Source organism: Mizuhopecten yessoensis, unplaced genomic scaffold (genome assembly GCF_002113885.1).
Source record: "Mizuhopecten yessoensis strain PY_sf001 unplaced genomic scaffold, ASM211388v2 scaffold245, whole genome shotgun sequence".
NCBI classification, from domain to species: domain Eukaryota; kingdom Metazoa; phylum Mollusca; class Bivalvia; order Pectinida; family Pectinidae; genus Mizuhopecten; species Mizuhopecten yessoensis.
The window spans coordinates 1,052,215-1,077,030 of record NW_018403450.1 but is presented as its reverse complement, the minus strand read 5'-3'; the positions used below and the strand labels follow the sequence as shown (position 1 = coordinate 1,077,030).

At 35.8% G+C, this 24,816-nt stretch overlaps 3 protein-coding genes across 6 annotated transcripts in view; all 3 read right to left on the bottom strand.

Moving 5' to 3' along the window:
* Nucleotides 1-1,882, bottom strand: part of LOC110445412 (sodium/glucose cotransporter 4-like) — a 28,091-nt gene extending 26,209 nt beyond the window's left edge. The window contains exon 1 of the mRNA XM_021490027.1: nucleotides 1,719-1,882. Within this exon, the coding sequence (XP_021345702.1) occupies nucleotides 1,719-1,805 (87 nt within the window). The 5' untranslated portion in view covers nucleotides 1,806-1,882. The remainder of the gene's footprint in view (nucleotides 1-1,718) is intronic.
* A 2,861-nt stretch (nucleotides 1,883-4,743) lies between these two features.
* On the bottom strand, nucleotides 4,744-8,968 carry LOC110443743. The gene is made up of 4 exons (XM_021488170.1): nucleotides 8,512-8,968; nucleotides 7,301-7,924; nucleotides 6,609-6,668; nucleotides 4,744-5,655 (listed from the first exon to the last, which is right to left on the bottom strand). Exons 1-4 carry the CDS (start codon nucleotides 8,573-8,575, stop codon nucleotides 5,279-5,281), a joined length of 1,125 nt encoding a protein of 374 aa, XP_021343845.1. The 5' UTR covers nucleotides 8,576-8,968; the 3' UTR covers nucleotides 4,744-5,278.
* Nucleotides 8,969-10,705: 1,737 nt separating this feature from the next.
* The window catches only part of LOC110445388 (cytochrome P450 4A2-like), a 29,126-nt gene continuing 15,015 nt past the window's right edge, over nucleotides 10,706-24,816 (bottom strand). For 2 of the 4 annotated variants that reach the window (XM_021489991.1, XM_021489982.1), the window contains exons 3-13: nucleotides 23,210-23,411; nucleotides 22,111-22,238; nucleotides 21,547-21,671; nucleotides 17,637-17,699; nucleotides 16,896-17,019; nucleotides 16,355-16,487; nucleotides 15,611-15,734; nucleotides 14,886-15,081; nucleotides 13,723-13,799; nucleotides 12,807-12,872; nucleotides 10,706-12,326 (exon numbers count right to left, since the gene is read on the bottom strand). In XM_021489991.1, the coding sequence (XP_021345666.1) occupies nucleotides 12,227-12,326; nucleotides 12,807-12,872; nucleotides 13,723-13,799; nucleotides 14,886-15,081; nucleotides 15,611-15,734; nucleotides 16,355-16,487; nucleotides 16,896-17,019; nucleotides 17,637-17,699; nucleotides 21,547-21,671; nucleotides 22,111-22,238; nucleotides 23,210-23,411 (1,338 nt within the window). In that variant the 3' untranslated portion in view covers nucleotides 10,706-12,226. The remainder of the gene's footprint in view (nucleotides 12,327-12,806; nucleotides 12,873-13,722; nucleotides 13,800-14,885; nucleotides 15,082-15,610; nucleotides 15,735-16,354; nucleotides 16,488-16,895; nucleotides 17,020-17,636; nucleotides 17,700-21,546; nucleotides 21,672-22,110; nucleotides 22,239-23,209; nucleotides 23,412-24,816) is intronic. The other 2 variants (XM_021489973.1, XM_021489998.1) reach the window with 1 other exon arrangement.

The following is a 24,816-nucleotide window of genomic DNA, read 5'->3' as shown; positions in this document are numbered from 1 at the left end:
TCTTGATTAAACGTTTGATATTGTTGCTAACCAAACTCTGGATACAAAACTTCGGATACAGCCGTCTAGAAAAACAACTCCGGATACAAAAAAATCGGATACACAAGTTCGGATAAACAACTCTGACAAGCGAGCTATCGCTATTTCATTTCTGAATGTGGGCATTGATATCATAAAAGATTAACAATTCCGAAAAGAATCTTTTGTATCCTTAACTACTGCGGGTGTTCGAGTGGAGCAGTCGATAAGACATTCGACCTTTCACCAATGCAGTCGGGTTCGATTCCCTGATCTGACGTGAAAGGGTTTAGAGCATGCGAGTTTCCTCCGGGTACTCTCACTTTAAGACCCCCCGCGCGCTACTCCTCGGGCCGTTAAAGAAATTAACATTATTTGAAATAACTGGTATCATACTTGTTGTATGATAAAGTTTATGTATACATTGTGTATGTATTTCTTTTCTTGTTTGTATTATTTCGTAATTTCACCAAGAAATAACGATATTTATCACACGTGTTGTTTATCTGACAAACCGAATATCCGGTATCCGGCAGGTTATTTTTATGTGACGTCACTCTATCGTGTTTACTGTATATACATGTAGCTATATTGATCGAACGAATATACTTTCTATCCATTCTTAAAGCCCCCCCCCNAGCTGAATGCAAATTACAATGTATCAGTTGTATATCATATTAACAGTGATAATGTCATCTCTAGTTGTGTTGGGGCTGGAATGCTGATGATAAAACTACAGTACCCGTAATCTCTATATATACAGACAAATCATCGTATAATTTCTCGATGTGATTTCCCTTCTGTAATTAGTATGTATTTGCTACACTGTATGTGCTCATTCACATCAGAATAAACCGAATTATGAGGCGGGTGTAAACAAATTTCAATCCAATTACGTTAGTTTGCGAGAAAACAATCTTTTCTGTCAGGAGGTTGATGAAGCAATAACAACTATAATCATTAAATAATTTAGTTTTCGTCAGCTTGTATTGCAGGGATACGCACCGTGACCCCGTTTCTTTCTGAATTTGTGTACACGTATTTTAGGTTGTATTTTCCCCAATGAGAGATCCCTCTGTTATTGAACAATGGGTGTGTCTGGTCTATAAATACATTATGTATGTAATGATAAACAGCTACAGGTAAGCGTCGCCGCCATACAAAGGCATATGCGTAGTCAGACAGGGGTTCCGGTTCGCTGATTACGAGAATTTCGTCACAAATATATATACAGTGTTATCTATATATACACACACATATTCTACAATTGATTAACCTATACATTTCTGAACACATTAAATAAACTGTTTACCTTATGGTTGTACAAATGTGACATAAGTCACCTGGTTATTCATAGTAGTAGCCTAAACACGTGCACCTTCCCGTAATTTTCGAGGGATTATGCCTCGTAAAAACTTGAGATTGGTTTAAAAATTGTCTGTTGCATTTGTACTGAATTTCCAAAATTTGATCATCTACCACTATCGACATGTATATACATAGCTATCATGACATCACTGAATCGCCTGTCAGTTTATGCAAATCTACATCTTGACAACAGTACCTGCTCAAACGTCTCTGGAAAAGCAGGATAGGCATTGTGTATGTTGCTTTCGATTATAATGTTTAAAAACAATATTGAAACTATTAATGCATACGTGTTTAAATGTATTCTAAGACATGGACATATTGGAACTTACCGCTATTCCGACGCCGATGACAGCCACAAAATATCCAACCACAACTAAAATATCTCCCCACTCCAGAGCAGTAGTACTTTCCTCCATTTTACAACCGTACACACCTGAACATTAGACCGTTACAGCGTTGATGACACTATGAATCCCTAAGCTACTACAGGTGAGCTTTAAATCTACACAATAGAGGTGGGAGGTTCCGAACGAACTCATAAACTATCGCATGTTGATAGGTATTTTACAGGGAGGTGTACCGAACGTAATGTTTACCTGTCAGAAAATCAAAGTCAACATTATGATATATGTAAACAGGCTACAGAAACTGGAGGGTATAGGATTATTGAGAATACTAATGAGTATGTACATTTAATGTAAGCTAAACGCAGAAATACACTGTGTCGTTACTAAGAACAAGAGCGGAGGAGCGGGCATGAACGTCGGGGGAGTGGCTGGTAGCTTGTACATAGAGAGTGACACTTGTATATTTGTTATTTCATGTCTGTAAATTTGCATTTTTAAGCATGCTATCTAAGTATTAACATAGTATGTGTAGATTGTTGTGCATAATAGAAAGGGCTAAGTACGATCAGTTTGTACAAAAATGTATGATGCACATTATAATTATTTTAGTGAATTCACAGAATAAAACAGTATATCATGACCATGCAACTTAGAATAATAGTTTCTTATCGTAAAAAAAAACAACGTTTAAAATAAAATAAAATAAACGTCTATTGAATTGCCGTTCAGTGCCTAGATGTTCATATACTGGTATAGGGTTCCTTTATACCAAACGTCAGTGTCATGAAGTTTGTGTTAACCAATATTCAAGTTTCAAAATTAAATTTCATGTATCTTGATTCAAACTTCTGCAGATAAAAAAACCCAAAGAAATCTTTATGAATCTATAGACATCTATTTTCCTACAAAAAAAAAAAGTCATTTTCAAAACGTCCGTTAACGACTCGTCCTCTAATCAGGCTGAACAACCACTTAGCTCTGTTTAATACTATAAACAGCCAGTTATAAGGTTAACAGCTGCCATTATCCATGATAAACTGTACGTCATTCGGATTAAATGGCTTCTAATTTAGCACACTTTAATGTTCCATCAGGATGACGTTATCTCATTCCCCCATTGTCATGTAAAATGCAGATTGCGGTTTAAAGGGAAATAACTCCATTCCGGATATTTGTTTTGTTTATTAATTAAATTATTGTAGAGGTCACATTGTCGGGAACTCGCCTGTTTTAAGAAATAATCAGACCAAGGTTTGACGCTCTACTTATGGTACTTGTTGTATCGGAAACATCTACATAATTACATCAAGTACAGCATACTTTTATCAAACCTGGGACGAATAGGACAAAAGGACAACCTGTGTAAGCCCAACCCGTCTCTTGGATGGGTATTTTAGTAATGACTTAGTGAATATTCAGCAGAATTGAAGAAGTAATACTTCATGGAATGGATCTGTCACCATCGTTCATAAGATTGTTATTCTCGCCAAGCTGAGTCTGAGTAAAGCACAAATAAATGTGATGAAGGGACAGTTTATGAAGGACATGATAAGACATCGGTGGTATGGACAGTCTCCACAAGTATGATACTGGTCATGTTAACACAGTAGTCACACATTAACTCCGATCAACCCTTTGCAGCGGAATTCATGTTTAACATAACTGTATACAAGATTTTATTTTATTTAAAGTAACTAGCGTTGGCGCAGAAATATTTATCGCCAGAAATGTTCTCTGTCAAAATTGTTATTATCACAGCAAGAATGTATGTTGTTTGACATTTTACATGTAGAATTAAGATGTTAACTTTTTTGTTTGCATATGAACATAGTGTACACTATATACGTGTCGAAGTAAGTTCATACACATTCTCTCATATACATCAGTTCTCGGTATCAAGGGCGACAGTTGTTGTTTATGTCGACAAGTGTTTTACAGCATTAAGTGTTAAATCCTTTCCTCGTGTGTTCAGTGTCCGATTGAATGCAGCAAAGATAATAAGGCACACAGCTAAGAACTGTCCATTGTCGGTCCCTGAATTGTCTCCCCTTCCACCATAGTTTTGTTGTTGATCCAGGGCCTTTTCGATATTACTCGAAAAAGGACACGTTAAGCTAGTCGGGCTTAGAAAAGTAGCCATATTCAAGTGAACTAATTAATCGATGCTTACTCAGAGCAAATAGGTTACACCCATCTTGCTGAGGCATTAATTACAGTTTAATTTTAGATTTAAGTCCGTCGTTTCCAGGTAATTGTATTAGTGAATTGATGATCATGGACAGTGTGTGTGTATGTGTATGGTGTGTAGATTGTGCTTGCCGATAAACCGGAAGCTATTCCTGATATTTATCGTTGGGACAGTACATGCCTTCCTTGCTCACAGGCATACAGATGTATTTGATAAGTAGTAGTAAGTGACTGTGTTTTTTTTATATTAAATGTATAGTCGAACCTCGTTATCTCGAACTATTTTAACTCGAAGACCCCGTTTATCTCGAAGTACATGTATTTCTCCGTTCCCGGCCAAGTCTCTTCTTTATCTTAGTAAATAAAAACTCTGATAATTCGAACCCTGAAAAGTCGAAAAACTCGGATACCCCGAAGTAAGATATTGGTTTCAATAGCGTAAATCTAACATCAAAACATCCGTCTACTTCATAGTGTTCAAATTTCATTTTGTCACTTATTAATTCTTTGATACAAATAAAACGCAACAGTACGACATCTCGCCATTCCGTGTTTGTGAACACCTTTCGCGAGTAGACTAAATCGGTAAAAAGAATTTACGATAAGCGTTCAGACTGTAAAATATGCGGACTGTCAAAAACCATGTTGTTTATAATAAAAAACAAACTTCATTAATGTTGATCAACAGTAATTGATAATTAATATATTTTTTTTTGTAAAAATCTAACTACTTGAAAAAATCCAGCTGATGTTTTTGTATGATTGTATATATAAAAAGACTAATAGTAGAAAAAGAGAAAATTAGATCTTATATTTAATTATTAATTTTTTATCACCGTGTTATCCAAATCATGGAATTATTCTGACCGATACGAACGGAGAAGTTACTCTACGACAATAAGATGGTGTGATTTAAATATTTCATTTACTTTCAATGGGAACAAAATTTGATTCCAATCTATTTCCTTACAATACTGTAAACACAATAGACATTTACTTCTTGAAAATTGACGCTGTAAATGATTCCATTTTCGCTACACTATGCTTCAGACGACTTTATTTGTGAAGATTTGTGTTCGCAAAAAAGTGAAGTCACATCCTCATGGTGTCGGATCTGACATATTTAATTATACTTTACAAATGTGGCTTGGCTTGTTCTAATGCATTATTTTCTGGTGTTAGTCGTTATTTTGACTGTACCACCACGAGCTTAATTGGTAACATTGTATTTTCTGTGAATAGTTACAGGCTTACGTACAATATAGGTTATTGACGTCATCCCATCAAGTATAGCAATAACTTAGATTGAAATGAAAAAGAAATGGGATCACATACTGTGCTTTTGATTACAACATTTAATATTGACATGCAGTGTCACTCGGAAGTACGCATCGTTTTTTGTTCTGGTCAAATATTAGTCCAAAAGGACAACTCTGTACGTAAGGCAAACCCTCGTAACAGTTCAGGAACCGCCGACATTCCCCTGGGTACGGGAACAGACCCGTGGGTCGAGGACAAACCAGCTGAGAATAGCACGTGACTGAGTTCCTATGGCTACAAGTCTGCGTAGATCCGTCAAATACGTCACCGGCATAGCAACGCAACCTTTCTGGAACAATCCCATCACAACGGTAGAAGTAGGCACAGTTGTTCACATCGGCCTTCAGTTCGTTGATGAAGACTTCGTCACAGGTGACGTTGTGCGGGGCAGCGGGTGGCGTGTAGATAATTGCTAGATTAATAATAAAAAAGTCAAGTTTTAGTAGTAATCAAATAATGAGTGGATATACCTAGATATAAGATGAAGGCAAGGTTAACCGAGACAGGGAACCAAATCGGTGGGGCTTCTACAGATATGTATAGTGTTAGTTTCTTACCGATGATACATGTACGTATTATCATGACATGTAATAGTTACATACATTTACAACAACTCTCTACAAATCTATTATTGGCATAAGCAAGTCTTAATGTATTTGAAGCCTAAGTTTAGGATTGAAACATTCGGAATTCACTGATGTCACTGATATTACTTCTTATGAATTGAGAAAATTGGGAGGAATCACTGTTTAAACGCATTTTAAGCACTCATACCAGGGTCACAGTAGGTTTTCTCAATTTATGTACACCTTCTCATAGCCAGTAATTGTGTAATCATGACAATAATCGTATTGAATGGGATAGGATCGCTATCTCTAAGGAGGTACATGTTGGTTAGTATTGCTTGCTCGGTCTGGAAACTAGGGAAGTCCTTATCCCCCAGATTGGCCACTGGATAATCCAGTTTCACCAGTATACACATTAACAAAATGAAGTATATTTTGAACAATATGAAGATATCATTTTGATCATGTACACGTATCTACATTATGATTTTGACTTGATCGTATTTCAAGATACATTTGTACAAGTATGATGTTTTTTATAAGTAAATACAGCTATAAAGATTGAAAATACGTATCTTCATAAAACATCCACGCATACAGTATCAGTCTGTATGTAACTGTAACGCTGTTGTTGTTGACGGGAGTTGACGGGAGTTAAAAGACAGTTTGGTTCACATGCATGTCCAGTAGGCCTACGTCCAGCTGCGCGAAACAGTCTAATGGGGTTAATTCGTAATGACATCCTATGATGTTCTACCATCCTTTAACTATCAGAAGATATACAGTATATCGTGCTTACCTGGCTGACAATTACTCATCGCGTCTGGCGCCGTAATGTTGGCCATGTCATTGTTGGTAACTGAAAATGACACGTAAATATGTTAATGTAAGTACATTTAATAAAATATCATGCTTCCCAATAAAACTGAAATTTTAAAGATAGTTTCACGGCAAAAATAATCTGAGCTTTTCATTCATACAAATAATCCCAAACGAGATAGCAAAGACGGGTTTGAAATCAGTTATAGTCACCATTTCTTTCATCTAAACTGTTAAATGCTGTAAGCAGATTAACTTAATGACAACATAAGGTTGTTTACAAATATTCCTCAGTAATATATTTTTCAAAGAAGTAGGCTTTCGGTAATCGAAACGAAAAATCACATGTGTTTCGGCGAACCGTTTTACAATGTACACTATTTTGATCTCAAGGAGATTTTTAAACATTGGCGTGTAACTGGACTTCTCATCCTTAAAACATAAAACCCAGGATCCGACCCTGACTATTTCTTTAAACAGATCCATTGTCAAGAACCTATATGTTATTTTACCATCCATTCTTTCATATAAGCAAACACCAAAAAACGTCCATTAACTACTGTATACGTTGGTATTTTCTGTCTCGTATCTCTATATAAAACAGCCTTGTCATATCATAAAATGTTAACAGTACATGTAACCCCAATACTATGTGTATCAAATGTAATTTACCTCCACACAGGCTATTGCCGAAATAAGGCAATATCCGGTCCAGGTCTGCGCCAAGGTTGTCCACAGTATATACTTTACACACATCCGTTGCTACGGCCAATGCAAATTCTGCACCAGATGTTCCCTCCATGACCACATACAGAGTAATTCCCTTTCGTTGCATTTTTGCTGCCATGTTTACAGCTTCAGTATTAACTATTAAAGTTTCATTTCTTAAAATCAAAACACCAATCTTTTTGACGGTGTTCTTCGGATCAAAATTTGGCCGTTGTAATTTATTGGTAAACATATCCGTCATAACCGTTAGAGCGTCTATCACGTTGACCTCACCTGCGAGTTCTTTCTTGAATCGTTTTGTATTTGACATTAGTGAAACTCCCGTGTTGAGCAACTTCCGGTTCCGGTATGGTCGAAGATGCGTCATAACAACGGCCATTCTGCCGTACATCACAAGACCGACATTGTAAGCGGTTTCTTTAATATTGAAATAATTAATAACTTTGGTAGTAAATTCTTCAAGGGGCGAAAACGTCTCGAAATCAGCAGCTGTGCCATTGTTAGCTGTTCTTGGTATTAAGAAAATAACGTCAGCCTTTGCACTGCACCGATCTTTAGAATTTATTACTGGAAAAGGCAAAATAGACTTGAGCTTCATTTATTTCAGTTTAATAGTATAAATGTAATATAGCCTAGCCCACTGTGAAATGGTATGTATTTCCAAAAGGAATCACGCTCAGAGACATGAAAATTTGTGAGAATATTTTCCTTCAATTATTTTGGACTTTTTTATCTTTTATGAAATACCTTTCTTGACAGGTTTGAAATGTAAATAAAATTCAAGTATTGAGAACAATTACATGCAACAAGTAGGTAATACGAATAAAGTTTGTAAGAGAGATCACTCCGAATACAAATCACATCCATACAGGTTAAGGTAACATACATCCTTAAATATCGCTTTCCTTACAATGCATTGAACACAAGCATGTAGTGAATGAGATATTGAGATACAAGTTTGTATTAATATATATATATATTACTAAACAAATACATTTTTATTTTTTTCGGTTATAGAAGTTCAGGTGAACTTCAAACTTGTCACATGATATACGTCAAACGGATAAAATGATACATTGATGGAACGTTATCAAAATGAGTATAAACTTCACAAAACTGTAGCTATGAAGAACTATGAAAACAGAAGCTCTTACCTCTCCCCGCTATATAGTCTAAGTGGGCCAACAACAGCAAAATACACAATATTCCACGCTCCATAATGCTACAAATATCTAATCACAGTTGACAAGCCTTGTTCACATCAAAACTCTTTAAGAACATGCGTGGTTTTGAAACTTATTGGCTCTCCACAACCCAACATTAGCTGTTACGTGTATCAACCATAGGATCTCTCATGGTCAACTCCAGTCCATTGGTATATATCTTCTGACAATAGGTCGTGCGTGTGATCCGTTTAATTTCCCCCCGAATACGTAAATCGTATGGACCCACGTACATCTACAACTGTAAAATATAGCTTTATTATTTCAACAGTCAATAATGCCTTTCACGACGTTGCAAAAAGATTGGCGCGTGATTTTATTCCATTGTACTTATCCTCATAAATGACAATAAGTATAAGGATTTATGTCCAATTTACGCATCTCCCGTCAAAAACCGCGACCGTTCTTGTCATAAATGTCAAACATGGAACTAATCTTGACCGATGCTTTCGTCAACAGGTAATATACAAAGTGACCTCGACTCGTAAGGGGAGCCTCAGCCCCGTACATGGTATGCACATTATACAGAAAACGAGAGAAACCCTTACCATTGGTCGAGCTGTAAATTGATTTATTAGAGGATATATAATGTCATGGTTTTGAATGTGACTAGTGTAAATATCGTGTTCTTGTCAAAACGACGGCATTGTAAATGAGAAAATATTAAAAAAAACCAACACATATATACCAGGGAAGTATTATGTGTACACGTCAGGGATCCAGAAGACATAGTTCATTTATTCGAACTTTCGATTTGGTGTATACTTACAAAAAGAGCTACATGAAACGTCCCGCTCTAGCCAGCTTGATACACTCGACACGGACTGTGATAGTCAAGTACTAGGAATGGCGTTACATGAAACGTCCCGCTCTAGTCAGCTTGATACACTCGACACGGACTGTGATAGTCTAGTACTAGGAATGGCGTTACATGCAGCACGATGTACTGTACATGTACAGAGTAAAATGATTATAAAATCCGCGCATGTATTCTAAAACTTCAGAGACTCGCGATATTTTTCCTTTCTTTTTCTGCCTAATAACGTCAGGTGAGGTAAAACAACGTTTCAGTTTATACTACCTGATTTAGGATAATACAACCTAGGTTAGGATAATACTACCTGGTTAGGATAATACTACCTGGGTTAGGATAATACTACCTTGGTTAGGATAAAACAACCTGGGTTATGATAATACTACCTTGGTTAGGATAATACAACCTGGGTTAGGATAATACTACTTGGGTTAGGATGATACAACTTGGGTTAGGATAATACAACCTGGGTTATGATAATACTACCTGGGTTAGGATAATACTTCTTGGGTTAGGATAATACTACCTGAGTTAGGATAATACAACCTGGGTTAGGATAATACAACCTGGGTTAGGATAATACAACCTGGGTAAGGATAATACAACCTGGGTTAGGATAATACAACCTGGGTTAGGATAATACTACCTGGGTTAGGATAATACAACCTGGGCTAGGATAATACTTCCTGGGTTAGGATAATACTACATGGGTTAGGAGGGAAGGATATTCAACGAAAGGGGACACTAGCCGAGTCATCTTTATGACCCCATTTTACCATCCACTAAAGGGCGGAATGGGTAAACATGTTACCCGACCTTCTGACTGCCTGCAGTATTAGAGTGCAATTGGGCGAAAGATCTAGATCTTTGTGATTTTTGACAGCTGACTATACTGATTCAGCCCACTGTGGCTTAGTGAGTTGTTTTCAGCGGCTTCGAGTAAAGATATTGGTCATTTATACCTTGTCGAATGCTCGCAAAATAAGTTTCCGATTCCTGTTTGTCTTTCTTTATTATTCATATCAAACTGATGGATCTTATTTAGAATGCAAATGATGTTGCTATTACATTACAAATTAGTTCAATACAAAAGTACAGAGCAGCTGTAACCAATGGCGTATAGACAGTCTTTTTAATTTAACAAAACATTCGAGGGAGAAACGCAAGATGACAATGGAGACAATTAAATCCCTGTATAATTTGTCTTTCTGATAAAATGGTGATGTTTACAAGGCAAATGACAAGACTGTTTTACTAAAGCATTGGGACGTTTATTACAGTCAATGTCAAATAATGACGAGTAACATGCAACGAATAAATCAAACTTTATTTAAATATTGATTTAAGGAGGAGAGTGATAATATACAAAATAAATCATGGTTTCTTGTTACAAAATGTGTTAACTGACCACAGATGACCTAAGAATATATGACCCTCCAAAGCGTAATAACAGGTGGACGCCAGTCTACTTACAGCATTTACATATTTGTTTTGTTTTCGAGAGACGATAGCGTAAATTTAGAACGTGTTTAGATTAAATCATCGATTAAGGAACGTCAAATTGTCTATAAGAAATACAATAGGTCAGACAGAAAAAAAGTCACAGATTCCAGGTTGACTGGGGTATATTACGAAATAATAGACAGCAATGGCAACCTGTCCAAGGCGTAAGGAATCTATCTGGATACGCCGCAATTCTGACTAAAAGGGACGCCATCAAGCTCAATTTTGCCAATGTGCTTCGAAAAAACATTCTTGACAAATTACACTAAACGTAATGATCTGGAGTTTTATTATCCTTTAAATTTGCTATGATTCATCCGCCATTTATATCAAAATGATCCTATACCCGTAAGGCAATCAGTAATATTAAGCCTCACGGCTTGTTTCGGGCTCTGTCTTCCCATACGTTATCACGACGAGAAGACCACTTATTCATTTTATACAATACTTTATTATTTTCCCTTTTTTCTAGATGGACATACAGTCTGTGTACGTCTAATCGCTGTTCTGGTAGACAAGAACACAGTCCCATTTTACCGTGGTTCGAAATATTTGATGGTAAACGTCTACTTACGCCGAGAAAAAAGTCTCATTGCACGGTTTTGAATGTTATTAATCAATCTGTGCTACGTCTGACCCAGATTGATGAGTCATGTAATACAATAGGTTGGACTAGGGAATCAACGAGTTTTGTTAAGCAATGTATGTATTCATTATGTATTATCATGCTCTTCAATTTGGAGGAAATAAAGATGAGATATCAGACCATATATCGTGGTTTTTGTATTTTCCCAAAATATTAAGTTTCTGGTTCCCATGATGTAAACATGAACTTGCTGAACAGAATGGCGAAAATACACAATGTTTGATCCAGTATGGATCTCGGATAGCTTCCAGTTGTTACACAATTAACTTACGTGGCTAATTTAAATCTGAACGTTTAATGTTGATGGCTCGAGTAGAACTAGGTCATCTGTGAAGAATTATGATGCAATATTTTTTGTTTCTTTATGTAGTAATCTACACATTCTTTATGTGGTTGGTGTGTGATTGTTATCTACAAACCAGAGTCACATAAACAGTACATATTAGGCTCGAAAACATCCTTTTCTATTTTGAAATGGCGTCGCAGTATGTATAATCTCTTTACAACTGTTTGTGAATGTTGACGAAACTGCAGAAGTAAAATCATAGTAGACATTGCATTCTAAAATCATATATTATTTGATAGAAGTGATTTTGGCAAGTATAGTACTTGCATGTGATTATATACATCCCATTGCTGGTTAAATATAGGCAATGCGATAGTGTCAATTTGGTTTTATAGAATCATCGTTTTTCTAGTTTTATGTAGATTCCATCTTTAGCGCGAGTCACAACTTCTTTATTCGGAATCGGTACATTGTTAGGATCAGGAAGTACCCGGAATCTGAAACAAACAATTAGAAGGAATAACTATAAAAAGTATGATTATCCTCTGGTATTGTGTACAGTTCTACTGTTTATCTTGTTTACATTGTAACTAAGGCAACACATAACTTTGTAATCGAGACGATTGTACCGGGTAAATCTATAAAGATCTATGCAATCACCATGAGTTATCCGGATAGGCTCTTTTTAAATTCAGATAGTCACTTAAGTAACTGAACTTATTGCAATTCTCGTGACATGTTTCAATTTCTGTCCTGCTCTTTTAACAGGTTTCTACTTTCGGTAATTGTTATGCCCACTGTAAATTGATTTTGTTGCTTAACTAATATAAATCAAATGTGTGTCCATTTTCTGCATTTTCTGCAACACATGTATATATTTATATGCTATTTACTACCCTTATCTTATCCACAGAGGAGACCAAACATCTTCGGCAGTTGTTATTCTTTTGCGATTAAGCCATTTATAATGTACTCACCGCTGAACCAGTTTGGCTAGCGCCACCTTCTGTTCATCCAAGGCAAAGTGCTGGCCTATGCAATTTCTGTGAATAAAATCCAAATAGCATTAGGATTTTAATAGATTAGATTAGATTATGAATTATTCCACTGATATATAGACCGATAAGTATATACTTTGAGATATCTATCTACCCATCAATATACCAATTTATAACCTTGTTTAATCTCTGTAACTACTGTAAATCGCCGAGCTAAAGGGGGCATTACTAGTGCAACACATTTAAAACGTCTTTGATTATAACAGCAACAGTTATTTATAGCACTGTTACATAGGTGATCAGGGAAATGCTGCGGTGGAAAGTCCCCACACTCGCTGTGACGTGTCATTGTCTAGGTCTATCACGCGGTAGACTGTAAAATCCTACTGCAGTTGTAACCAATAAACACAACCAATGATGTCACAATTATAAATGTATAAAACAACACTAACTTTGCTAGGCTCATTTGTTAGTGGACATCGATCCCTTTTGGGTTTTCCATCCCTTTGTTGTTTGTTATTGGTGTCGTTTTGTACCACTAATTCCAATTTGGTAATTGTTGGTTGACACTTTGGTATTTATTTTTCCTATTATACTTCTTTTTTTAAAGCAAATAATTGAACGCCTTTGTTATTAAGTGTTTTTCTGTCACATCACTTCATTTTCTAATCTTCCCTCGACATTTTACATACTCTTTTTGGAAAGGAAAATATGCATGACAAACGGTAGTTGTATAAGAAAGTATTGACGTAAAAATGGGCACAGCGTCTTCAAGAAAGGTATTTATTTCAAGGTTTAATATCAGAGTAAATATACATTATATTAACGGATATCAATCTGTATTATCAGATACAAAAACCTTTACAAATGTAATTGAAACTTAGGTATGCCATACCTTGGTCCTGCAGAAAACGGCACATAACCATAGGGATCTCTCTCGGAATCCTCAGCAAAGCGATCTGGACGAAACTCCTATAAAAGATGAGGATGTCTTATAGCCCGAACGTATAATGAAGGCAAACATTTAGATATTTTCAAACATATTTTCTTCAGGTTAATAAATATATATTATAGAAATGTTATGTTTCATAATCAGTAAGCGTTCATGCCACCCTGATAGACAAATAACCAATGAAGCGCAACGTCACTGTACCCCAAACAAGGACACTATACTATGCTATCAATTCCAAAAATGTTTGTTAATTTTTCATTAATAGATCTTATCCACTTTTCATTTCTATTAGAAGTTGGTACTTCCGGTGCGGGGTTCTATACATGTAAATAGAACGCAAAACACTACCAGGACTATGTCGGCGCTTGAACAAGTGTTACTGTAGCCAGCAAGGGACACTTTGATATCTTGGCTAAAATTTGGGAATAAACAAACAATGTCACAAGAAAATTATATGTAGTTAAAATACTATAGAGTCAATGGGAGTTCTGATTAATTTTTTTTCCAAACTAGCTCTTTTTCTTTTGTAAAATATACTTTTGAAAATGATATCCAAATACAGAGCGTCGCACGTAAATCACGAAAGTTCTGTTTTGGTATTTGTTCTTAAATTGTCCATCTAATGATATTCAGCAGCCAATGAAGCTTATATACAGTTAATTGTCTTTAACGTAACCGTATGCATAAAAATACTTCTTTGCATTACATGAACGTTTCTTGGGCCGTTTCCCACAGGTGTCCCGTTTTGGTTTTAGTGATATTATGTATAAAAACGTGTTGAACATGGACAAGTTGGAAATATAAAATCAAAGTGGAATAGAATACGCAAAAGGCATATTTAGTTGTTATACATGAACGAAATGACGAATTAAGCCGATGATTCAGTACTCCCAATACCCACACACGAGGGAACAACTGATACATATCGATGACTATACTGGGTCCATTATTGACAATGTTTCCAAGTCTTTGGCAGACATTGTTGGACCTGTAAAGAGCACTAGGAAGTGAAGTAATATATACATGATAATTTGTATCAAACGTTGTTATATCAGTGACTTTTCCTATTTCTGTATTTCCCGACTAGGTATTATTTTGATTCCCACCTCCGGCTTGGTCCACGATTCTTCCAGATGGTTTAAGACGTGTATGAAAATGTTGACTTCCGTATTAATCGGAATTTTCACGCCATCTAAATCCATGTCACGTGTGGTCACTCTTGCTATGCCGGGCACGGGAGAATACATTCTCAACGACTCCTTTATAAACAGAGACATTCTGGTGAACTCTTGGATGTCAGACCTGTCAACATTTTACATAACATTCAATACGTGTCAACGATCGAGTAATTATAAACTAAGTATATTGTCAACTTATGATAAGCGTTCCAGAACAAATTCCAAACTACAATGTCAATACAGACACTGCGACTATTTATCACTTACAATTCACATATAGTTTTGTTAAGTGTTGAAAAAGTCTTTTTGTGGGGAATCAGGATTAGCAAAATACCAATATAAATTATTTGTTTCAATGACTATGAATTTATACACTCGATACGTATTTTGAATTATCACTTGTTTTTGGAGCTTTCAAACAACGACATGCATATCATAAATGTAAAAACTGTCGAAGTTGTCAGTAGGCATAATAGATTCATTTTACCCCTTCAGATTCTTAACAATGGTTTACATATACGTATACATCCATTTTGTTTTGTACAAAACAAATCACAAACTGCTTAAAAAGGCATACAGATGAAAGTTATGTCAAATGCAAAAAGATATTATCAGATCGCAATGTTGTTTTTCTTATAATTCACTGAGCCTACCATTCGACGTCTTGTCTGTCTCCTAGAACTCTCTTCACTTCGTTGTACACTTTCTGTTGTTCCTCGGGATGCTTTGCGAGCATGTAGATCTGCCAACTGATAGCTGAAGCGGTTGTATCATGCCCTGCAAACAGATTCATCATTGATTTTCGAATTAAACGATTAATTGTCTACCAATCAATGTCAAAACCACTTTGGTCTCCGTGGAGTATAACATACAGATTGAATTGTTAATGATTGTAACTGGTTTATTAGGTGTAAAACAATACATTTAGCTAATAACAGGTCCTTGTAGCACATTCAGAAAGTTATTTCGAAATTTGTTTCTTTTCCTGACGGATGTTTCTGTCTCCATTGCCATTGACATTCTAGTTTTGTCGTCAAAACAAAAACCAAATAAAAAGATATAAAATCATGACTCTCACATAATTTCCGTTGGTGTAGTGATATTAAGAACATATTCGTGACGTCATGAACGTCACATCACACATCACTTACAATACCCATTCATCGTGGTAACCTATCCGTGCTACGAGATTAAAAAACCAAATTGATCAATGTAACTCGCAACAATTTATGTAGTAATGTTGTATAAAAAGGTGAATATCCTCACGTTGGAATATATTGATTAAATTGTCCTGCTAACGCGCGTTATTCAGTTTGTCTGCAATCTAGTGAGAATTATAGAACAATAACTTTCAAATGTAGGCAGTTTAATGCTTAAATATTTCTAGCAAGACATACCCTCGAACAGGAAGGTATCCACCTCGTCTCTGATCTCACGATCCGTGAGTCCAATACCCTGCTCATCTTTGGCGGTCAGAAGAATGTCAAGGAAATCTAGATGGCGCTTTTTGAGAACTGACGGATCGGCTGTCTAAAACAATGAGAAATTGCCTTATTTGTTAAACTCATCTAATATTTGGATAAAACATTTTCATTCCACGTGAATGTGGCCTTGTGTATAGAAAGATTAATATCCAATATCTACACAATTGCGAGACAAATCGTTGCTGTGGAAATGAAAACTCAAACGAGTTATTCCTCACACAATCTAGTAAAAAGTAGGTAATTTTAATTTCTAAAAATATAGGCATGGTACTTTGTAATATATTTCGATTGTTATTAGTAAACCTGTGTGAACTTCATGCTAGACAATGTATTTGAATACAGCTTTTTCCAGATAACTGCCACTGGGGAAAAATTTAATATAAATTGAATTTAAAAAAGCATGACTATGTATGTAACGGATTAGCCATATTTGATTTTTAAATTGTTAACTCACCAACAATTTCTTTCTTTCGCGAATAACCTTTTCATCGAAGTCATGTACGTAGCTAGCATACTTTGAGTATTCCCTGCCTGATGGGGATATATAATATATGAAGTCCAGCCAGTACCAAGGTGACCTTGAAAATAGTTAAACATATAAATATAGATAAATAACGTGTAACGCTACAATTCATTGAAACCAATGCTTACCCACATTATGATAAATAAAGCTTTAAGAAAATCAGCTAAACATTGTTAATACTGAGCGTCCACTTTTACAACAGATTAATATAACCTTGGTCTTATGCTAAAAGAAACACTCTCCATTCGTAAATGATTTTGTCACAAAACTTCTAAAGAAACTTTGAGACATAATAATTTGTTTTGAGGTGCTATTTTGATTTTGATTACATATATCAAATATAAGTTAAATTTATTTTACATTGATAACAAACCAGATATTTTTAATTATTATATAACTTAAAATATTTATCACTTATTAAGAAAGGGATGGAAGCGCGCAGTGGGGTATTAATTTCCGATTTGACGTCATGACGTCACATTGGAAGATACAGATATAAAGTAAAGCCAGATGTTGATAAGATTAACACACTGGCAAATCTATTTTTTCGGTTTGATACTTATCTTTATGAAGCATGAATATGAACATTCACTTGCATTTTTTATCTAATGCTTACATGGCGATCAAGCGAAAAGTCAAGACCGCCGCTCCTTGTATCTCGTGTCAACTTACATTACTCTCTTTTGTGATAGGTGGCCAAGTGTTCGTACAGCCTCGACGTATGGGTGGTTTGATCTGCAATGTAAGCACATAATTATGTACGTATGTAATAGTTTGTCGTATGTTTGTGATGTTTTGTCCTTGTTTAGGGCAAAGCATTTCTTAAATTAAGGAAGAATTGTTGTTAAATATATCCCTATATGTCCATAAATATGCGATTATTTTAAACTTTAGTTTGTAAAATGTTATTCCCCTGAAATTCGTAAAAAGACAGAATCTTGCTTGGGTCGATCGCATTAGGAGATGAATTGAGATTATATTTTATTTAATGAACTGAAGCAGTTCAGGATGAATTCATGTTATGACCAAATCAATTTCTTTAAGCATTGATTTAATTTTTTATAGCGGTATGAACAGATTTTTTTTGTAAACTGTATGAATCCGCGTAGTTCGCAAAATCAATTATTTTCATAACCCTTATAGTAGTTGAGCGGAGAGAAATCATCGGATTTTATTAAATTGTTGCGAGGCGGTAAAACACGATAGCTGGTCTATTTTTGTCAAAATTAAAGACGAAGTGCGCAAACGACGAGTTGGATAGAAGGCCGACAGAAAGAGAGTTATTTGAGAAAATAGCTGAGATGATTGTGTCAATGGCAGCATTACATTCGTTGCATTTAATGCAAGTGGACCTGAACACCTGTGTTGAATGTCAGTGACTGTGTGTGATGGCGCAGTTTGTGTGGCTTGTTCTCAGTTCCCTCACTTTTTAAAATAAGGGGAGAAGAATGTTGCTAGAAGGATTATAGTCTGTTTCTGAGTATTATTGGCAGTGTTTACCTGTGTTTTTATCTGTAGTTAACCCTTCTATCTAAACTGGAAGCTGATCATATTTAATCTAATAATACCTAATACAAGATTTTCAGATTTCTAATAAAAAGTATTTAATTTTGAAATATTTCAATATTAATTATCAATATATATTCAATATTAAATAAATCAATTTTGTAATCATTGTGCTGCTGGTATGACATATGATAAGATGAAATGTTTTATTTTATTTTATAATAGTTTTGTACCTAAAAAATATAATGAAGATAGTAGTATACATGTATTTATGAAATGACAATGTTCTTTATTGTTGTAATATTTGATAAGACGCCTTAATACCTAGTTATAATGTAAAAAAAAACCAAATCATCTAAATTCCTAGATGTTGTTAGTTTATTATAACTATCATAAAATATATATATATATAATTATCCAAGCAGTCATTTCCATCCTGCTGAGCTAGAAGTGGTCACGGCCTATGCTAATTAGTGAGATAATGATGAGTTTAACCATTATCTAAGCACACCTGGAGAACCAGACGATGGACTAAATGGAGTACGCGAACGCAGCATCACATCTCTTACATCTAGGATAGATTACAACAGATATGTGTGACACTTGGCTGTCGCACTATAGTGTATTTTTGCGATAATAACAGTTCTTTTGTTTTGCTTGGCCTTATTTTTATTTTGACGCAACAATCCCACATATTTTGTATTTCTGCATCATTTGTTAATGTTTAAACAATACTGCGTTACACATTCGGCTACATAGGACATACACTAAAATGGAAATACAATCTGTTTTATCCCAAGAAACACCAGCTCTGAGAAACTTGATCAACCATGTTTTTTTTATTATTTTGAGCACTTTCCCAAACAGCCAAAGTAGGACCACTGTGACATACGATTTATGTTTGCATAATCAATCACGGAATCAAAAATGTATTCAAAAATTGATCCTTGGATGGGAAAGTGATGAAAGTATTGTTTAAGTCTTGGAAACCCCATCACTTTCATAGATATAGTGAATATGGCTATATTTGCAAAATCATATTAGCAATATCTAATATCTCAGCAGTTCAAAATTATATTCAATTGGTTTGATGTATATTCCTAGCATTTTTGATAATAGAATTTTTTTACTCATTTTTTTCACGTATTCATAAATGCCGACTTTGGGGAACATGGGCAGTTTTCCGCCATAGCTCTTTAAGTATATATATTTTAGCCTATCTTGTATGTGGTTGCTTAAAAAGTGTAATGTAAATGAAATGTATTGTTTAAGTATTAATCTATTTAACTGTTCATTCTTATTTTTTTAGTTATAGCTATATCTGTACTGTGCATCATGTATGCAATGATTGCATTATGTTAAGTGAATTTTAAATTATTAATAAAAAAATTGATAAACAGACAACAGACAATTAAGTGTTTATTATTTTATTTTATCAATTCCATACCCCCCCCCCCCCCTTTCCAAAAAAAATATTAAATCTTAAACATAATATATCCAAAATATACCTAACAAATCACATACACAGAAAAGCTAAATGTCACAGATGCATGTAGGTAACTTTCAGACATACAAGTTACCTGTTTGATAAGTATGAATCGGATTATAATTAGTTTGTCATTGTCTTCCTATATAAACACTTTTCTTTGTTCTCTAAAAAGTGGGGGAACTGAGAACTCATTTGTGTAAGTGTCTCGGGAATTTTTTGAAGACTGGTGTTCGGTTGAACTATGGATGCCAGTGTTTCACATAGTGTGCTTTTGGCTGGAAGAACATCCTTGACTGTAACTTCTTACAGACCTTTCTTTATTGTTCCCGGACATGAACATAGTATGCCGCAAGTCGAAGCCGGTTGTTCGAAGCACAGGTGTTCGTTTAAATGTCTGAAGTATGCTATAGCCTTACTAATATGGGTGGCAGCACAAATATCAATAAAGATTATGTGTTATTCAGACATTTGTAACGAATCCACGTGCATGAAGGAAGTGTACGTGCTATGTATGTATGTGTTCATTTCGAGTCACTGGAAACACTCAAACAGCTCTGTTGGAAAACCATATTTCCTCTCTGGCGAGGACGACATGGCATCCTTTCTGCAGTGAACCGGGCATGGTTTTCATTGTACAGAATACATCGGTTTCACAGCGGGTGGTTTCTCAACATTATTGAGCCCACCTTGCTGGTGTTTTTGCGTTATTACCACGCATTCTCTGCCATTTTCATTTCTCAAAAGAATAACGAGTTGTATGTGAAACTAGAGACCTCTGTTCAAAAAATACATCGCCATGTTCAGCCACAGGCGTTCGTTACAAATGTCTGAAATACACGTATGCTATACTGATATTGGTCACAGCCAAACACGATAACGGAGGAGGACAGGATTCTCTACAGTAAGGTAGGTATTTATATTTTCTAGGGCTTTTTGACAGATAATTTGTTTGTGCTGAGTTAGCCGTGTGTACCATTTCTTACATTTGCCTTTAATTATCATCCAACATATTGTTGGCACTGTGAAACATACCTTTTATTCTAAAATCCAATTCAATTTGAATGTATTTCCCAGTTTCTACAGTTACGTTCATTGATTATGAATATGATATCCTGGTACCTTAATGAAAAGCATTCAAATTTCATTTGGGAAGATCCGGATTCCTAGACCTGGTCAGGGTAGACCATGCATTTGAATCATATTTAACGTGCACTGTACTCGCCAAACTTTATTAGAGTATTAGTGGCTTATTTTTTTCCTTTCATAGAACAATGAATTAATTTTATCTACCAATCAGATTAGAGAATTTGGTAATGAAAACAAAGAACAATTAATCATTACCACATGAAAAAGACAAAGGCAAGATTCAGTTCTTTTATTTCAATTAAAACATGTTATTTTTTAATAATTGGACTTGATACTGAAGCTTGTGAAGGTCTTCGTATTGACATAATGTTAAAAAGAGGGATGTAATGTAAGCTGACATTAAACACAAGAATTCGGGGCTTCATTCAGCCCAATTAAGAAGAAATTGAAATAGAACAAAATGTATTTAACATAACGTGTGAAAAGAACTCAATAACGTACCCCTGTTGTTGGACTTTACCATCGTATGAAACAGAACAGCGCAGCATGGTATCAAGAGTTGCCAGGCTTACCAAGTTATAGATCTCCACACTACTACCGGACGATGTCGCCTTCTCCAACTTATCCTTTTGACATTTACAATGTAATGTGTTAATCAGGAAATACTCATTATTTCATATATTATTTTATATCAAATATGTTTATGTAGTAGATTTGTTAGTTTTATGGACCATGTCTTCCACTCACAGGGCTGTCACAAACTTCATCTTGCCGACAATATACTTTATTGATGCAGTACTTCACTCTGCCAAAAGTATCCAAGTTCTCATACTAGTAGAGATTTAGCTAAGGAGAATATAATGTTTTTGGTGGCGAATAGGGATGTCAGGGCAACAACCTTTTGTATTCGATACATTTTAATTTTCCTTGTGGCCTTTAAGCAGATTACACAGAATCAAACCTTTAAATCGACAAGAGACATAGCAGTAGTGAGAAAAACAATCATTTTGACAACCAGCAATGACAAGTGCCATTCTCAACTTGAGAGCATCAAAGTTACCTTACCAAGAAAATATCGAAGACTTTGTTGTAGATGGAAACATAAGGTTTGAGTACATCGAAGTGGAATGCTGGTGTCAATAGACGTCGATTTCTCTCCCACTTCTTACCCTCACTGAGAAGTAATCCGTCACCTACAGAAACAAAAGTCGATTCATTTGATGAATGTTTTTTTTATATCTTTTAAAAAGGCATACAATTATGATATTGTTAAATATTAAGATGAATGTTAAAAATAAATTTGAATTTCTAGATTCTGAAAATATATGCGGAATTCTGCACGAGCCTATCTCCTATCTAAGGGCAACAAGCTGACCCTTCCCGGCTTAAACTGAAGACACTCTTATAAATAGTGAAGGGAACGGTGGTAGTTGGGGAAAAAAGTCCTAAAAACGGAAAACTAAATACAGGGAAAAGGCGGGCATTGGGGAAATTATACACATACAAACAAGACATATCAGCGAAAGTTGGTCATTTTAATACATTGACATACAACACTGGTTCTTCTTCTTTTCCAATTATATGCATACCACCTCTGGTGCATTGTCGCAGATGGGTGTGGTACTTTTTGTGTTTGTGAGACTTTCATTTTAGAAACAGAACATGAATTGTTAGCATTTTGTTACGTGTGTCAATAACAATCTTTAACGGCGTTTTTGGGATTTGAACCCCGCTAATGTATTCCAGACAAAATACGCAAAAATGACCACAATTAATGAAATTGCAGTAAAATGATGGCGATAGCTACAGTAAATCTACCAAAACAGTGCACAGGGAGAAGTACATGTGAACCATATATACATATTGTTACATATATGTTGATTGTGCATGTGGATAGTAAGCCCCACATATGTATATATGTATATACGTACTACTCGCGGTCTCAATGGGAGGACTTGACATTACTTGGATTCGACTTATAATCAGAAGACGATTAACCTTCCAGACAGGCTGGTCATATCATCCCTGTACCTTTTTCAAGGGTCTGCATGCAAAACTCTCATTTCATTGTTTCTTGTTGTTACTTATTACAATTAAGTCAGTTAGTAGGCTCTACCTGAGCGCATATGGATGACTGCCACACATAATACACATATATACATACCTAACCAACCCATTACGGTGTTGTAGCCCCCACCCGGGTGCTTAGGTTTTGGTTCTGAAGACTTCAGAACGACTTTAGCTGTCGCAGAATGACAAACACACAAGACGGGAAAGAAACCCATTATCCAGTATGATACGATGCGGGCTTTTGTTTGGCCGGCTACCTTGGAGCAAAGATCTATGACTTCGTCAAAACCTGAAAACTAAATAAATATAATATATTTACATTTGCATGGCATTGTCATTATATAGTCTATTTGAAAGCTGTGTTAATGATGGGACTTTAAATACCATGCACCACGAGACATACTTCTTAGCGTACTAATACAACACCGACCGGAACTACAATATCCAATGTAAATAAACATGACGGCTACTGAAATATCGCCGGGCAATGTAGACTTGACAATGCAATTGTAAATGTGCCAAAAAAGACAATATTAAAAACAAATAGGTTTATTACCACAAAAACAAGACTAAGGTCTGCGAAATCGTACAAAATGCACATCGGTTGAAATAACCAATGCCGGCAATGGGAACTCTTTTAACACTCATGCAATTTATCAGATATATCATATTTTTCGCCGTTGACTACAAGGAATGAGCTCGAAATAGTTTTCTCTAATGGTTCGCCCAGTAGGTGGCACACCTGTATTGGCATGATATGCACGTGCAGCTGGTGAGCTAGCAAGTCAATTCAGGGCAACGCACTGGTCAGGACGGTCGGTTGAACTTTTGCTCGACTACGCCAGAATATGTCAGATGAACAACCTTCATTGGGGACTTTGTTGGAGGCTATCAGAAGTCAGAAGGAGGATTTACGACGCTATATGGACTCGCAAATTGATAATTTAAAGAGAGATTTCAGAGCGGGGACTGAAGGGAGTTCCAGAGAGGATATTAAAAAATTGAAAGCGGAAACAGAAATTACGTGGCATAGAAACGGTTATAAAGAACAATTTAAATTTAATTCTGAACTAAAAGAAGACATTAAACAGGTCGCATGGGCCTTGGGAGCCAATAAGGTAGATTATGGTGCGGAATTACTTAACAAGTGTGTAGAGGACCTAAAACCCAGAAATAAACTTATCAAATTGGCCGACTCCTCGGAGTGTGGTTGGGACACTGTGAAGTGCTATGTGTCAAATCATATAGCCAGTGATTCCGAAGACGAAAAGAAGATTTACAAAGCCGAAGCTAGAGCCCAGAAGAAGAAGAAAGAGAGACTAACCAAAATTAAAGAGCAGAGGAAACGTAAAGCTGGATTCCGCGTCCCGGATGGCGCTCATGCTTTTAGTCGTGCTGGCACTACTTCCGGTCAAAACTTTTTTCGTGACAACACAGTCGTCGCTGCAAGGAAGCCATGGCCTGGAGGAGCCTGCTTTGCATGTGGCCAGTTAGAGCATTTCAGAAGGGATTGTCCAGTCAACTCAGGGGATTGACGACAGGGATTCCACCCAACGGCGAAGTGAAGTGGATAAAATGAATGAGAGGCACACGAGGGGGACACAGCTTGTGTTAGATAAATATTTTGAGCAGTGTGACAAAGATAATATTGACAATGAATTATGTCATTTTACTAAAGATTTTCATAAGTGCGAACAGGGA

Excerpts from the sequence above, each read along its gene's own strand:
- LOC110443743 (XM_021488170.1), bottom strand. The coding sequence starts at position 8,575 with ATGGAGCGTGGAATATTGTGTATTTTGCTGTTGTTGGCCCACTTAGAC. Across the intron at positions 7,925-8,511 it reads AGACTATATAGCGGGGAGAG|TAATAAATTCTAAAGATCGG; the intron begins GTAAGAGCTTCT and ends TGCCTTTTCCAG. Across the intron at positions 6,669-7,300 it reads CGGCAATAGCCTGTGTGGAG|TTACCAACAATGACATGGCC; the intron begins GTAAATTACATT and ends TGTCATTTTCAG.